Source organism: Protomyctophum parallelum (assembly GCF_964188405.1).
Source record: "Protomyctophum parallelum genome assembly, chromosome: 17".
In the NCBI taxonomy this organism is placed as follows: domain Eukaryota; kingdom Metazoa; phylum Chordata; class Actinopteri; order Myctophiformes; family Myctophidae; genus Protomyctophum; species Protomyctophum parallelum.
This window is the reverse complement of record NC_139719.1, coordinates 21457459-21473374: the sequence shown is the minus strand read 5'-3', so window position 1 is coordinate 21473374 and position 15916 is coordinate 21457459. Positions and strand designations below refer to the sequence as shown.

General features: G+C 44.6%; 1 protein-coding gene across 1 annotated transcript in view; it reads right to left on the bottom strand.

Moving 5' to 3' along the window:
- Positions 1–15916, bottom strand: part of gas7b (growth arrest-specific 7b) — a 59517-nt gene that overhangs the window by 15817 nt on the left and 27784 nt on the right. The window contains 5 exon segments of the mRNA XM_083786689.1: positions 2834–2908; positions 3367–3482; positions 5704–5732; positions 5735–5792; positions 10521–10574. Of these exon segments, the coding sequence (XP_083642815.1) occupies positions 2834–2908; positions 3367–3482; positions 5704–5732; positions 5735–5792; positions 10521–10574 (332 nt within the window).

The following is a 15916-nucleotide window of genomic DNA, read 5'->3' as shown; positions in this document are numbered from 1 at the left end:
TAGCCTGTTTTTTGATCATTAGTAATTACATGACTGCATGTGAAAACCGGCAATTTTAGCAAATGTTGTGTGACGCTATATTAATTTACATTACGACAAAACTAAATAAAGATATGAGGTTTCCGTCTGACAAGCAATAACCCCCGTACAGTGAGTGCAGGCCCGGGACATGATGAATGTCTGTCTACTCTAGCGGCATTTTAATGACTTGGCTGAATTATGGTTCAGAATTATATCGCATTTATGTTTGGACAGTGCAGCATGTTTCCAATCGCTGGAGCTATTAATCGTGGAGCCTCAAACATTACCCTTTGCATTTCTAGAATCTTAGATGATGCTTTGGTTGGCATGTGGGCGGCAGACAATAAAGTAAAAATAGCTCACAAAGAGCTTGTACAGTAGATCGGCTACTGTATGTACAGTGTGTGGAAACACCGTCGCACGACCGAGTACAAATCAGCCTTATGAATCAACTGTGTCTTCATTTTGGACACTCTTTATCCCCTCTGGGCTTCTTATTGGCTTTCCTTTCCCATGATGTCCCCATCAGAGCCCCCAGACAAAGAGGTCTGGTCCCAGCGTGAGGTCAGCTCTGCTGCCAGGCTGAAATGAAAGAAGGAGTGTCTGGGCTTCATTTCCCTCCGGTTCTCTGCGGGGGAGGGGGGGGGGGGGGGGGGGGATCCCCCGCCATCAGCCCTACAGAACCCCCCCACCACCACCATCATGAGCCCTACACACAGCCCCTCCACCAGCCTTAGATGATGCTTTGGTTGGCATGTGGGCGGCAGACAATAAAGAAAAAATAGCTCACAAAGAGCTTGTACAGTAGATCGGCTACTGTATGTACAGTGTGTGGAAACACCGTCGCACGACCGAGTACAAATCAGCCTTATGAATCAACTGTGTCTTCATTTTGGACACTCTTTATCCCCTCTGGGCTTCTTATTGGCTTTCCTTTCCCATGATGTCCCCATCAGAGCCCCCAGACAAAGAGGTCTGGTCCAGCGTGAGGTCAGCTCTGCTGCAGGCTGAAATGAAAGAAGGAGTGTCTGGGCTTCATTTCCCTCCGGTTCTCTGCGGGAGGGGAGGGGGGGGGGGGGGGGGGGGGGGGGGGGATCCCCCGCCATCAGCCCTACAGAACCCCCCCACCACCACCATCATGAGCCCTACACACAGCCCCTCCACCAGCCCTATACACAGCAACATCCTGAGAGTCACTTTAAACTCGGAGAGATGAATCAACTATCAGAGTTCACTTCCACTCTCGAACAGTCTGCAACCAAAATGGTCTGTCTCTTCAAATCCTCATTCCATCACACCTTCTCTCTCCCTCTCTCTCTCTCTCTCTCTCTAACGCACGCACACACAATATAATGGGTGAATCATGCGCAGGGTTGAGATCAAAGTAAGCTGTGATTTACAGGAGGGCCATATACTGTTTCACAGCCTTGCTGACAGGACCTCCAGACCCAGACTATGGCATTAGGATATCTCGCCTGGCTGACCTCGCTGAATGATTGGCTGGCTAAACCGGCGGGTTGTTCACTAGATGGCTAGGCTTGCTGACACTGTGATTATTTCACTGGCTATCGCGGGTTGTTTGACCGACTACGCAAAACACTCAAGAGTGACACCAACCTAAATTAATTACCAGGCTGCTCCACCCAGACTTAACCACATTCATCCTGGCTTCCCAATTGGTGATGCGTTGTGAATGAGCTTGAATTATATTAGACTCATTTTGACCCCCACGTTGTGCATTCTAAGGGGAGTCATTGAGATGCACTGTACACACCAGTTGTGCACCACATTTGCATAATATGCCACTTTATTCAAATCGACTGTTTAATTTGATTGTTTCTCTTCTGCGTATATGGTCCTCCCTCCCTGTCATGGCTAACCCCTGCCGCTGGTCTAGGGAGGGTGTAGACAACCACACGTCTCCTCCGATACACGTGGAGTTCACCAGCCGCCTTTTTTTGTCCCAGAGTCTCACCGGTAGGGTGTAACAGTACCGACGTTTGCAGAAGAACATTCTATCGCCCCAGTTCCGCTGCCCCGCTTATTGTCGGCATCAGCCGGTAACACAAGGGAGTCTGTCCGAGGTACAATGCGCTATAGACCCCCTGGGAGATGGATTGAAACAAACTAAGGCGAGAGCTCTACTGACTGAGCTACCCGGAACAGGTTGTGGTGCCGGAAACAGGCACCACCACAACCAACCTGTAGGAGTCACTAGATCGCCCACTCCGACGGGCCTCTCCCATCCTCGAACATGGCCAGTCATGTCCCTTGGGAGCGCCCGGGCAAGCCGGAGGCAACCTTAAGGAATCGAACCCCAGGCTCCACAGTGGCGAGCAGAAATGTTTAAACACTGCAATGCCTAGATGCCCCATTGCTTAAAGGACACCACTTTTCAACAAATCTTCATATAATTGTTCCTCACTAACGTTCGTGATAAAATACTACTTGGTCTGTGTCTCAAAGGAGGGCTGTGGGCATTTCAGAAACCATGTATTATCGTGAGAACGATGGCTTCCATTATAGCACGGCATCTTTTCAGGAATAGAAAGCCTGCGTAAGTTATAGATTGGATCAATCCCCATGACAACTATTCATCAAAACCCCCTAGATGTAAAAAAAAGTGTTGATGTTGTGGAAAGTCTGATGAAGCACTTCAGAAATATATGTTGACACTTGAATTTCTGTGAGCTCGTGCCACCACTTCCGTCCAGCCATGTGCCAACATATAGTGACACATTTCTTTAAAAGGCGAACACAGGTTCCTCTTTATCCCGGAGCTATACTAGAGGAGAGAGAAATGACACCTCACCCTTCTTCTTGACTCGCGAGAGGGATCTGGGACAGCTTGGAGAGATTCTTGGCATATTCCTCTTCTATTTTTATCCTATTAGGAGGGAAGTAGAGAGTTTTATTGTGTGACACCAGGTTTCTGCAGCACACTCTTCTGTCACTAGCATCCATACCATCTGCATTTCTCCTCTGTTGTGCAACAGAGTGATGCACATTGATGAAAGAAAATAAGGAAGAAGAGTTTGTCTGACTGAAGGCTTATAGGAGCATATACGGTTTGCATGGCGACCCGAGCAAAAATAACAAGAAAACAGGAAGCTGATTAAAAGCTGACATGATTCACGTGCTCACGCACAGCACACACGCACCACACGCACGCATCGCACGTGCACACAAACACATCTGCGTGGTCGCACGTGCACACTACGCACGCACACACCACGCACTTCCCATTTCTTTCCCCGTGAGGTTGATTTTTTCACTATTTTTACTATCCTTCTAGGACTTTTTGCCCCACAAAACGTTTGCAACACCAAATTAATCGTTTCTTACCTTTCTCTTATGAACTCTGCCATCTCTTTCTGCATTTGCTTCCCCTTGAGCTGCTTCTGCAGCAAGACCTCGAATCCGGTGACGCAGCCATTCGCCTGAGGATCCCTCTTATCAGTCTGCAAATGATTAATAACACGAATTAACACACCGATTAAAAAACCCCAAGGAGAGAGCTGCATGGCCGGTTGCACTACAGTTATCTAACCCATTTGGGCGCGGGAAACCCCTTTTGTGGCGCAAATCTTTGAATATATATTCTTTCAAAGTGAATGTTTTTAACTCAGGTCTGAATGGGCTAAAGGAGAGGAGGACTTAATCGGGTCTCAATCCACAACTGAACCGGTGTCGCGTAACCGGGGAGGTTCAGGCCAGGGAGCCGCGTGTAGTTCATCATAATAAAAACACGATCCCGTATGTTTCGTGTATGTGTACAGCGCTGTTCCCAGCTTGGGGCGTACCACTCGTACAACATTTCTTTACAAGCGTGTCTGCCGTGCCGTCGCCTCGGTGAGCATATAGCGCTGGTGTGCGTTAGTGCCGGACAGACACTGCACCAGCTGTATGAGATTACACTAAACGACGTCTAAGGCCACAGGCAGCGGACGCTGGTGCTCCCAAAGCAGGGCTCGGTATACATGCAATGTACTGTACTCCTCCTACAATGTCATGTACTCTGTATTGACACTAAACAGCCCGCGGGACCCCCCATTTGAAAACATATGCCAAGGGACCCCAATAAGGGAAGATTTTTACGGCTCTAGCAGTGATTCTCAACCAGTTTAATTTCAAGGATCACCCAGTTTGACATGCATATTTTAGTCTAACGGACCCCCATTTAATGACATTTCTATCTCTGGACCCCAATGTACTGTATATTGTAAAATCTAAGTTAATTTAACTTCCATTTGTACACTCTCAGAGTTACAGACCCATAAGGGTCCATTTGGTTCCTAATTATCATTTAGCTGGGGACCCCTGGAACTCCCTCTTGGACCCCTGGGGGTCCCCGGACCCCACTTTGGGAAACCACTGCTCTACAGCATTGGTTCCAGTACTTCCAACCTTTTTATACTTCCCACCATAATAACTGATGTTAAAATACAGGAGCAGTATTCGTGCCCCTTTTGTTCCATTCCTAAGCCAATAATGCTGTGCTCTGACAAAACTCTTGTCTAATGTGATTAATCCGTTCTCAGATCTTCTATTAACGGCTAGGTGTGCTGTCATGCTCATTTCAGCACGGCTGGATAGCCTATTTCAACCAATTGCTTGGTCAGAAGAACTACCTGTAGTATAAATATTTCATTCCACTTTTGTCTTTTTTTTCTCCTTTTTTTGGGCGACTCATGGCCCGAACAAATAATTAGAAAGAAGAAAAAAAAACGGCAGCTTTTTTTGGTTGAAAATATTGTGTTTGTTGGACTGCAACAGTGGTTGGGAACCTCTGCTATACAGTGTAATGTACTCCACTCCAGCTCCATGCATGTAAATGCAATCCCCATTCTCAGTACACAGCTGTGTCATTGTCCAGTGTGCCGTGTGGGAGAAGTACGCAATGTTTTACTTAAAGGAGAATTCCACCACTAGAAGCTTTCTTACCTTTATTTGTAGTTGTTACAGGTCCCCACCAAAGAGGTCCAGGTGTTATTTTGTGCAAATGCGCAGTGTTGGCTATTTCCCCTACCATAAAGCCTCAATGAATTGCATTGCATTGAATTGAATGGGGCTATGGGGTGTTATTTCCATCGCTCAAAAAAAAAGGAAAAAAAAGTATATATCCTTGCTTCATAATGTAAATAGTATCCCAAGCGGCACACTATACTACTTATTTTCGATGGAAATAAGCGAATTATCACAAAAACCCAAACCCTATTGAGGGCTTATGGTAGGGGAAATACCCAATAATGCACTTTTGCACAAAATAACACCTGGACCTCTTTGGTGGGGACGTAACAACTACAAATAAAGGTAAGAAGGTCTTCTAGTATGGAATTCTCCTTTAAAATAGCAATACCACCACATACAAGTACTCTGAGTGCGAAAGGCGAAAGCCACAAAAAAATAAAATAAAATGGTTCCGAACCCCAAAAGTTGCTTCGGAACTGGAACCAAAAGATGGCCACCGGGTTCCGTGAAAGCACCAATGGTTCCAAGAATCTAGAACGGCACCAGTCCTATAGAACCGAAGTGAATCGGTGTGCCGTGGGGTCAGTGTGAGTTAACGGAGAGCATGTGCAGTACCCTGAGCTGTGTGGAAAAAGCACTGGGAGAAATAATGCCGTTGTCTGTGCGTTTATTATTATTATTTATTATCTGATTATTGATCATTTCATTTACCCAGAAGTAATCACAGTAGCTCCATTCACCGGCTTCAGCAGCGGCTGCTCGGGCATGCTCATGGGGAGGGGGAACGTCACACAGTTAATCTGGGGAACGAAGGAAGAAAGAAAGAAAGAAAGAAGAAAGAAAGAAGAAAGAAAGAAGAAAGAAGAAAGAGGGGGATCACAAAAGCACATAAGAGATGGATTAATTAAAAATGGATCAGGTGCAGTGGATGACAGTGGATTACAGCATTGCCTTGTGATAAATTCCTCTTGCATTTCCTTTGATGAAAAAGAGACAGTCTGCGTGTGTGTGTGTGTGTGTGTGTGTGTGTGTGCGTGTGTGTGCGTGTGTGTGCGTGCATGTGTGTGTAACTCATTGTTGTAGACGCGGCTTGGAAACCATTGTATTGCAAGTATTGATGTCAGTCAACAAACGGTGTACCTCTCAATTTCCACTGGATGCATTTACGTACACACACACCCACACACACACATGCATGTACGCACACGCACACACACACACACACACATGCATGTACGTACACACACCCACACGTATCACAAACGCAATTAAAGTTGTTCTGCCCTCTGTTGCTCTGGCAACAATTTGTCATCTTTGCACCTCCACGAACGAACAAAAGTGAAGGCGACATTTTCTCAAACATCCACTGTCTTACCGTCCTCTGAGATTATACAGTATATATATAGTCACAACAAATCCTTTCTCTGTTGCCATGCCTATATTTGTTTCTATGTCAGAAAATATTTCATGTCAAGGACCCCAAAAATCATATGTAATTGGCCGCCGACCCCCACCCGGAAATATGTTGTTGCAGGGATCCCCAGAAGCAAAGATTTGAGTTAAAAACGTTCGCTCTGAAAGAATATATATTCAAAGATTTCAGGCACATTTTCACGATTTTTCAAAAAATAGCAGACCTACAAGCTCGTAGCTCTATGACCTTGTAGATCTGCTATTTTTCAATAGCTAAATTATAACATAATGTTTAAAACACCAAAAGGGGTTCCCGCCCCAAAATGGGGGGCTGGATACAAACCTTCTTTCGATATGACCCCTGGGTCGTATCGCACTCTCTGGACATCTATACAGCAGAGGTTCTCAAGCATTTTCATCTCAAAGGCCGCCAAAACTGAGACCTATTTGGCCGTGGACACCCGTCTAATAAAGGATTTATTATGCCAGGGACCTGCATAAGAGAAGATGTGTAATGGGCCATAAAGGTTTAAACTCATCTTGCTAGTCCCTCGCCAAATAGAACGCCTCCCTGGACGCCTCTTTAAGAAGCGTCGGTCCGCAGTATTCCATCATTCCAAGAGAATGCTCTGTTAACTATAAGTGCAGGAACAGTTGTAAGCGTATGTTCCAGCCTCTCCCAGCACTAGCTGACTAGATGTTAAATCTGTTTGGCTGGTTGTGCTATGCTCTGATCTCCTGTGCTCTGTGCAGGTGGGGTAACACTCCGTCTCCGCCAGAGGGGCTGCGCGCACGTGTGTGTGTGTGTGTGTGTGTGTACACACACACTGTACACACGAGCTTTGGGATTGAGTATACGACTATACGTGCACAACACAGCATGTGTGCTACGAATAGAATAGGTGGATATGTGGGCGGAGACACACACACACACACACACACACACACACACACACACACACACACACACACACACACACACACACACACACACACACACACACACACACACACACACACACACACACACAGCAGCATTAAGGGTGTGTTATAATTTCAAAGGGACATGGCAGAGAAGAAAAGGGAAGGAAGAGGGTAAGGGTGGAGGGAGGGAGAGAGAGAGAGATAGAGGAAGGGGGCATATGATTCAACAGCGAGGGCATTATCTTCTTTCACATTCAATCCGACATAACCTCAGGAGGTAACCAAGGCTCAGTGAGGACACGCTGTTTACTTAAAAGAAGAAAAAGAAAAAGAAAAGTTTACGTAAAATAAGAAAGGCCTTCATCCAAGAGAGACTCGCGGTCAGACTGCTACGATCACGAGAGTGGACCGTCGTTCGGCCTCAAGGTCTAAATGGGTTAGAATGTCTTAGAGCTTTTGCGCGGCTTACAGCACTGTGTCTCGCACACATGCACAAGCATGCACGCACCAACACACACACACACACACACGCAAACACAATGGCTTCTAGATGGATCTATCACAGACCTCATTGACTCATTGTTCAATGGCCACACTGACCTCAACACTCTGCAGTGTATCCTATCAGAAACACCTGTCTCTCTCTATCAACAGCATCCCCTGGTTGCTATGGAAGAAGCATCCCCTGGTTGCTATGGAAGAAGCATCCCCTGGTTGCTATGGAAGAAGCATCCCCTGGTTGCTATGGAAGAAGCATCCCCTGGTTGCTATGGAAGAAGCGAGAAGAGGCGTGCCTGCCCTCCACCCCCCCAGCGCACACGCACACGCCCACCTGTTGTATTCTACTGTAAAGTGCTTCATTTTAACTGTAAGTGAGAGGAAACTAACACACTAATTACGGTGAAAGAATCAAGAGTTACAGTAAAATAGAGGGTGAGCGAGCGAGAGAGAGAGAGAGAGAGAGAGAGAGAGAGAGAGAGAGAGAGGACTATGGGCTCCATTTTCGTCACCGCTAAACCCCTTATCCCTAAACTTCTTTGCCTTTTCTTTTTTTACTATTTTGCAAAACATTTTTGAATACCGTAGTTAAAATGGCCAGTCTACAAGCTCACAACGTGTCAATGTAGATTGGCTAGTTGAACTATTCAAAGATTTTTTTCAAAATAGTAAAAGAAAAGGCAAAGAAGTTTAGGGATAAGGGGTTTAGCCAGCGGTGACGAAAATGGAGCCCTTGGAGACAGAGAGAGAGAGAGAGAGAGAGAGAGAGAGAGAGAGAGACCCTGGGCAGAGAGAAAGAGAAACAACTCTGTAATGCGTAACCCTAAGACATGAATAATACTCTTCATCATCGTCATCATAAACTATGGTACTGATACCACGTTTCATATAAAGTGCTCTGCATTAAAAAATAGATTAAATATTTCCTGGTCTCTAAACTGCCTCCCCCTGGCCAGCCGGGGCGCCTGATGGAGGGGAAAGGAACTGGTTGGAATAACGTGTTCCTTCCACACTCTACGTCCAACCAGGGAAACTCCCCCCTGTCAGGTGTAAAGGAGCAACTTGGACACTCAGGCATGAAGGAAGCATGAGTTCAAGTCCGTTGAGAGAGAGAGAGAGAGAGAGAGAGATGGGGGTCCACGGCAAAATTCATATAACGTTAGGTGTCCTTGACATGAACACTGTTTGAGCACCACCACTGCAACATATAGGTTTTTATTTTCTGAAAACTGGATTGAGACGACATTTGTATAGAATCAGCCTCGGGGTCTTAAACCCATTTAGACCTGACCTTTAGACGATTCTACAAATGTCTTCTAAATCCTGACAGTTTTCTGAAAAACCTCATGTTTCTGTGTCAGAAAAGTATAATGTAATTGGCTGCCGACCCCCATCTGGAAATATGTTGTTTGCAGGGATCCCCAGAAGCAAAGATTTGAGTTCAAAACGTTCGCTCTGAAAGAACATATATTCATAGATTTCAGGCACATTTTCACGATTTTTCAAAAAATAGCAGACCTACAAGCTCGTAGCGCTTGTAGATCTGCTATTTTCCAATAGCTAAATTATAACATAATGTTTAAAACACCAAAAGGGGTTTAAGTGGGGTGAACATTGCATGGCAGTTTCTGCAGTTTGGCACCAGCTGTCCTGCCCGGGCACCAGTGGTGGGAAAAGTACTCACATGATTTTACTTAAGTAAAAGTATCAATGCTGCAACATAAAAAATAAATACTCTGGTACAAGTAAAAGTCCGGAATTCAACATTTTACTTGAGTAAAAGTACAAATGTATTGGCTTCAAAATGAGTACTCATCGTGCAGAATGACCCATTTGAAGTTTTCAAATGTATACAAAATATAAAAAAATTGTAACAATACAAAGTATTGTAAATATCTACAAAGTATAACCACTTGCAGTGGAGTAAAGCTACAACATTTGGATCCAAGATGTATAGTGGAGCAGAAGTACAGGTATTGGAAATGCTCAAGTAAAGTACAAATATCTCAAAATTGCACTTAACCCCTTTTGGTGTTAGCATTTTGTTATGCTTTAGCCATTGAAAAATAGCAGATCTACAAGCTCATAGCGTGCCACCGAGTGGCGCACTACGAGCCTGTAGGTCTGCTATTTTTGAAAAACCGAAGAACGACTGACATAGAAACATAGCTTTTGCAGAAAACTGTCAGGATGTAGAAGACATTTTTAGAATCAAGTCAAAATGGGTTAAGGGGTAGAGTTTCCGGATGGTAACCGCAAGGTCGCCAGTTCGAACCCGGACCCCCCCCCCCCAGAGTTAGTGTCATTGAGCAAGACACTGAACCCCTAATTGCTCCTGATGTGCTGGTTGGTGCCTTGCATGCAGGTTTCCGCCGCCATCGGTGTATGAATGTGTGCGTGTGAATGTAAGGCACATTCTATGTAAAGCGCTTTGGATAAAGTCGCTATATAAATGCACCATTTACCACCGTGCCATACGTCCCGGGCACCGTAGTGAGCGCATTATACCGTCAGTCAGTGAGGAGTTGTTACTTTAGTTGTGGTGGTGGGGGAGTACTCTGCACTATTATATGCACTTTTGAGTATTCTGCATTATGCACTTAATTGCCCTGTATGTACTGTACCTAAACATGTAAACTGTTGCATCTATATAAGTGACAATGAAGTGAATCTGAATCTGAGTCTGTACTCACGGTGACGGTGGTCTCCTTGCTCTGTCTCCTGGTGGGCGACGTCGATCCTGGGCTCTGTGGAGAGAGGCAGGACGCGCCGTCAAAAAAACAAACCTCCGTGTCAGACATGTTTATCCCCCCCTGCTGCTGACACACACACACACACACACACACACACACACACACACACACACACACTCACACACCAACTCGCCCCGACACACATACACACGCACACACACACACACACACACACACAGTTACCTCACATACACACACACAGCCAGTTCTCCCTGGTGCGCTCTAGCACAGGATCTGTCTGCCTGCTCCCTCTGCTCCCGTTGCTGCGCGTGGGCGCACGTGCACGCGCACGTGTACGTGTCTGTGCGTGTCTTGCCGTGCAGAGTAGCGAGGGCAGTCCTGCATATACTAGCGAAGGACTGTGTGAGTTTCCGTATACTTTAGCGTAGAATAACGAGGCGTGCGCATGTGTTTGTGCGTGCGTGCGTGCGTGGCCAAATCGGCGCCCATATGTGGTGACACTCACACGGGGGAGAGAGGGACGAAGAAGAGAGACGGACATGGATATACGAGTGACAAATATGGTAATAAGAAAGCAAAAAACTGATACAATGGATACAGTAGGACTTTGATAAACAACGCCAGAGAGAGAGAGAGAGAGAGTAGTACAGTAGCAGTACAGTAGTCCACCCCACGCTGTGTCCATACTGTACCATGCCCAGTGAAACAGCAGCCAGACAGATGAGGATAGGAAACATTGAGGAGGAAGAGGGAGGGGGGAGGGGGGCCAGCCAGGGTTTATTTTGGAAGAGATGGAAGGCACCACGCCTCCACTCCACGACCAGAACAGAAATAACAAAGACAAATGCAAACAATTGGGATGTAGTGGCTGGTGTGTGTGTGTGTGTGTGGGGGTGTATATGGCGGCAGGCAGACAGGTGGCCGCGAGAATGACGGTGTGCTGAAGCCGGTGCGTTTGTTTGCATGCATGCGCACAAGTGTGTGTGTGTGTGTGTGTGTGTGTGTGTGTGTGTGTGCTATCTGCATGTGTCACAGAGACGGACGGACGGACGGGTTTCAGTGGTTTGAGGATACGGTCAAAACTGGAGGCGTGATCGCCTGACTAATAATTATGATCTGGCCGGGCGGGGCGCAGATGAAGTGGGAGGGATTCATGTCTCTCTAACGCCCATCATCATCCTCCTCCTCCTCCTCCTCCTCCTCCTCCTCCTCCTCCTCCTCCTCTCTGCCGCGGAAGATGAGCGAGTAGTGTTGCAGTCACAACAGTGTGATTAAAATGATGTTTACATTTCACAACTGGGGCGGGACTATAACCTCACGGTCGACGAGACAATTGAATGAACTATGGCAACGTATGAAGTGTTTAATGAGCCCCGTGGGGGAAATACTGACGTCCTGACAGCAGTGCTGGAGAGAGTACTCGCATGTCTTATAAGTCAAAAAGACTAGTATCAATACTGCAAAATAGAAATACTCTGTTACAACTTAAGTAAACGTCCGGAATTCAAAATGTACTTAACTTTACCTAGTAAAGGTACAAGTCTACAAGAGTATGGGCATCAAAATGTACTTAACTTTACCTAGTAAAGGTACAAGAGCATCAACATGTACCAAAAGTTAAAAGTATTCATTATGCAGAATGTCTCATTTAAAGTTTTCAAATGTATAAAAAAAAACCTTTTGAGAATAGCAGATATACAAGCTCACAATGCGTCGCATTGCGACGCATTGTGAGCTTGTACATCTGCTATTTTCAAAAGGTATATAGCGCTGAAGGGGGTAATTTAATAATCCAAATCCAGAAAGTAACTAAGGTTTTCAAATAAATGTAGTGGAGTTACAATAGTTGCTTCCTAAATGTAGTGGAGTAGAAGTAAAAGTATTGGAAATTGGAAATACTCCAGTAAAGTACAAACACCTCAACATTGTACTAGAGTACAGTACTGAAGTAAATGTACTTAGTTACTTTTCCTGACAGTAACATCGGCGAGCAGGGAAAAACACAGGATGGGTACAGGCAAAGAGTAGAGAGAGATGAGAGTAGAATAGAACCAAAATAAAAAGTGTGTACTGATTAATGCATATAGGTTTGGATTGATGCAGTATAGGTGTAGGTTAGGGATTTCACAGAACGATAAGATAAAATGACAAAAAGATAAACTGTACTGATCCCCGGAGGGAAATCCAGGATAATGCAAATCTGTCGGGCAGAAAACCTTTTATGACCATGTATTTCAAGGTGTTATGCTTTCAAAGATATGTTTTTTCTGCCTTTATTGATAGGTTGAAAGTAGACTGACAGGAAATGGGGTGAGAGATGGGGGGGGGGGGGGACACACGGCAAAGGCCGTCGGGATCGGGAGTCGAACCCGCGGCAAGCCGTCAGGCTGGCTCAGCAGCCTATTAGGTGCCCAGACGGTTGATAGGCTTTATGCTTTTAAACAGTTTTGGACATACAAGGTTTTCCCGGCCCCAACGTCGACTGAACGTTGCCAGCCAACTTTACTTGCCGGAGCGTTAAATAGCCTCGTGTGAACTGTGAGGTGTCACAGGGGCAGCGGTGGCCGAACGGTTTGCGGAGCGGTCTTGATATCGGAAAGGTCGCTAGTTCGTATCCCCGGACCGGCACGTTAAAATTACCACTGCTGAAGTGCCCTTGGACAAGGCATTGAACCCCTACCATGAAATGTTCTGGAGCTTAGTCCAGTTAGTAGTTACCCTGGGTAAACATGGTAACTTTCCTTTCCTTTTTTGCTGTTAGGCAACAAACCTCTTATCAGTGGTGGAAAAACTACTCCATTGTTTTACTGGTTTTTACAGGTAAAAGTATCAATACTGCAAAGTAGAACTATACTCTGTTACAAGTAAAAGTCCGGAATTCAGAATTTACTTGAGTAAAAACACAAAAGTATTGGCATTAAAATGTACTTAAAGTACCAAAAGTAGAAAGTACTCTTTATGCAGAATGTCCCAATTTTTAAGTTTTCAAAAGTATACAATTATTTTGAAAATAGCAGATCTACAAGCTCACAATGCATCACGACACATTTTGAGCTTGTAGATCAGCTATTTTCAAATGGCCCGAAATGTATATAGGGCTTAAGTGGTTAATAATGTTTTTTTTATTTTTATAATAATAATCAAAATCTACAAAGTAACTAGTAACCAAAGTTTTCAAATAATTGTAGTAAAAGTACAATATTTGCCTCTGAAATGTAGTGGAGTGGAAGTAAAAGTACAGACAATTTGACGTACTCAAGTAAAGTACAATTGCCTCGATATTGTACTTAAGTACAGTATTTTTCCACCACTGCCTCTTATCTCAATATTCTAACGGGTTGTGTGTGTTTATTTTATTTTTTTAACGCCCTAATAGATCACACTACAGTATCACACTAAAGCATCAAAAGTAGCAGATCTGTCGCGGGCAGGCGCGCTTCGAGCTCGTAGATCTGTTATACTTTCGCCATTTTTTTAAGTTGAATCCTGAAATGTAACAGTTTTGGACATACAGTAGGAGGTTTCCACCCGACCGACCAGAGACAATATAAAAAGTGGAGAGAGCAACAAATGACTCATACTTTCCTACTTTACTTTTCACTGTGATGGAAGATGGAAGTGTGTGTGTGTGTGTGTGTGTGTGTGTGTGTGTGTGCGTGTGCGTGTGCATGTGCGTTTGCATGTGTGTGTGTGTGTGTGTGTGTGTGTGTGTGTGTGTGTGTGTGTGTGATGGGGGGGTGTTGGGAGTGGTAGAAGAGGAGGTGACAGAAGTGGAGGAAGAGTAGCAGCAGGGGGAGGGAGGGGTTTGCGTGGGCTCAGTCGGTCGGAACTGGCGTCACCGGTTTAGGCGGTATATTATATATATATATATGGTTAACATTGAGTCACTGTGACACAAATAGAGGAACGTTTTTCCAGCATCATTATGCGTTATGATTATAATGGGACTGACCTTTATATTATCTGACCGACCCCGGTACAGTACATACTGTACATACTGTACATGAGTTGAATCACTCTCATCTGCACAAGCAACAAGCGTAATGCAACATACATTTGACGCCACGACGACAATCAACTATCAGATAAGACTCTGCGTCGTGGCCCAGGCCGTAGCGTAACGGTCTGGGCACCGGACTGGTAATCCAGTCGCAGTGTGCCGCGGGTTCGACTCCCGAGCCCGACACGGCCTTTACTGCATGTCTTCCCCCATCTCTCTCCCGTTTCCTGTCAGCCTACTGTCTGTCCCTTCAAAAATCAATAAAAGGCGTAAGCCGCAAAAAAAAATCTAAAAAAAAAAAAAAAAGACTCTGTGTCGTGTGAGATATCTTCCGGTTATACGTCATGTGTCAAATACTGTATATATTTCTGTTATAATAAACTTCAGAACCTGTCGTGTGATACTGCCTGCCTGGTGTCATCTTGTTCTGTGCACCCGTGACAACTGAAACCTCGCTTCACCACCCTTAGGTTAGATCTTTGAGGACCAACTTAAAGGACAACTTTAGTTTGTTTTTCAACTAAGGTTCATGTTTTAGGTTGTTATTAGAGAAAGTAAAAGGTGAGTAATTATTTTTCCATTTGCTGCTTTTTTTTCGTTTTAGGGATTTTAGCTGTTTGTGACAGGGGGCGGGGGCATCCGAGCACGGGGTAAATATGTATTTCTTTACTACATTTTATAGCGATTTTTTTTTAAATTATTATTTACTATAGTCCTACTAGACCCCATTACATTTGGCCACAAAAGATCACGGGTTCTACTGAATGTGTCAAACTGGCATATTGAGCCTGTGGCTTTCCCCCAGTAGGCCTCCTTCACATTCAGTAGATCCTGTGATCTTCTGTGGCCAGATGTAATTTCTTGGGGTCTAGTAGGACTATAGTAAATAATAAAATAATAAATCGCTATAAAATTTGGAGCCCCATGCTCGAATGCCCCAAGAAAGCAGCAAAAGCAGAAAAAGAATTAACACTCATCTTTTACTTTCTCTAATAACAACCTAAAACATGAACCTTGGTTGAAAAAAACTAAAGTTGTCTTTAAGTTGGTCAACTAAATTCCAGTCTCACCCAAACACGGTGAAATAGCACGGATTGCAAGCTTGTAGATCGGCTATTTTTGCTATATTCGAATTGAAATCTTGAATTATTTATTTTTTCACTATTTCTATTAATTTATAGAATTTATTTTATTCTTTAGATTGAGAACATTTCTGAAATTCTTTAGATTTCTTTTTATATTGTTTTTTTTACATTTACTTACTACCAATTTACACATTTTGGGCGGGAACCCCTTTTGGTGTTTTAAACATTATGTTATAATTTAGCTATTGAAAAATAGCAGATCTACAGTGGCTACAGTCGCGCTACGAGCT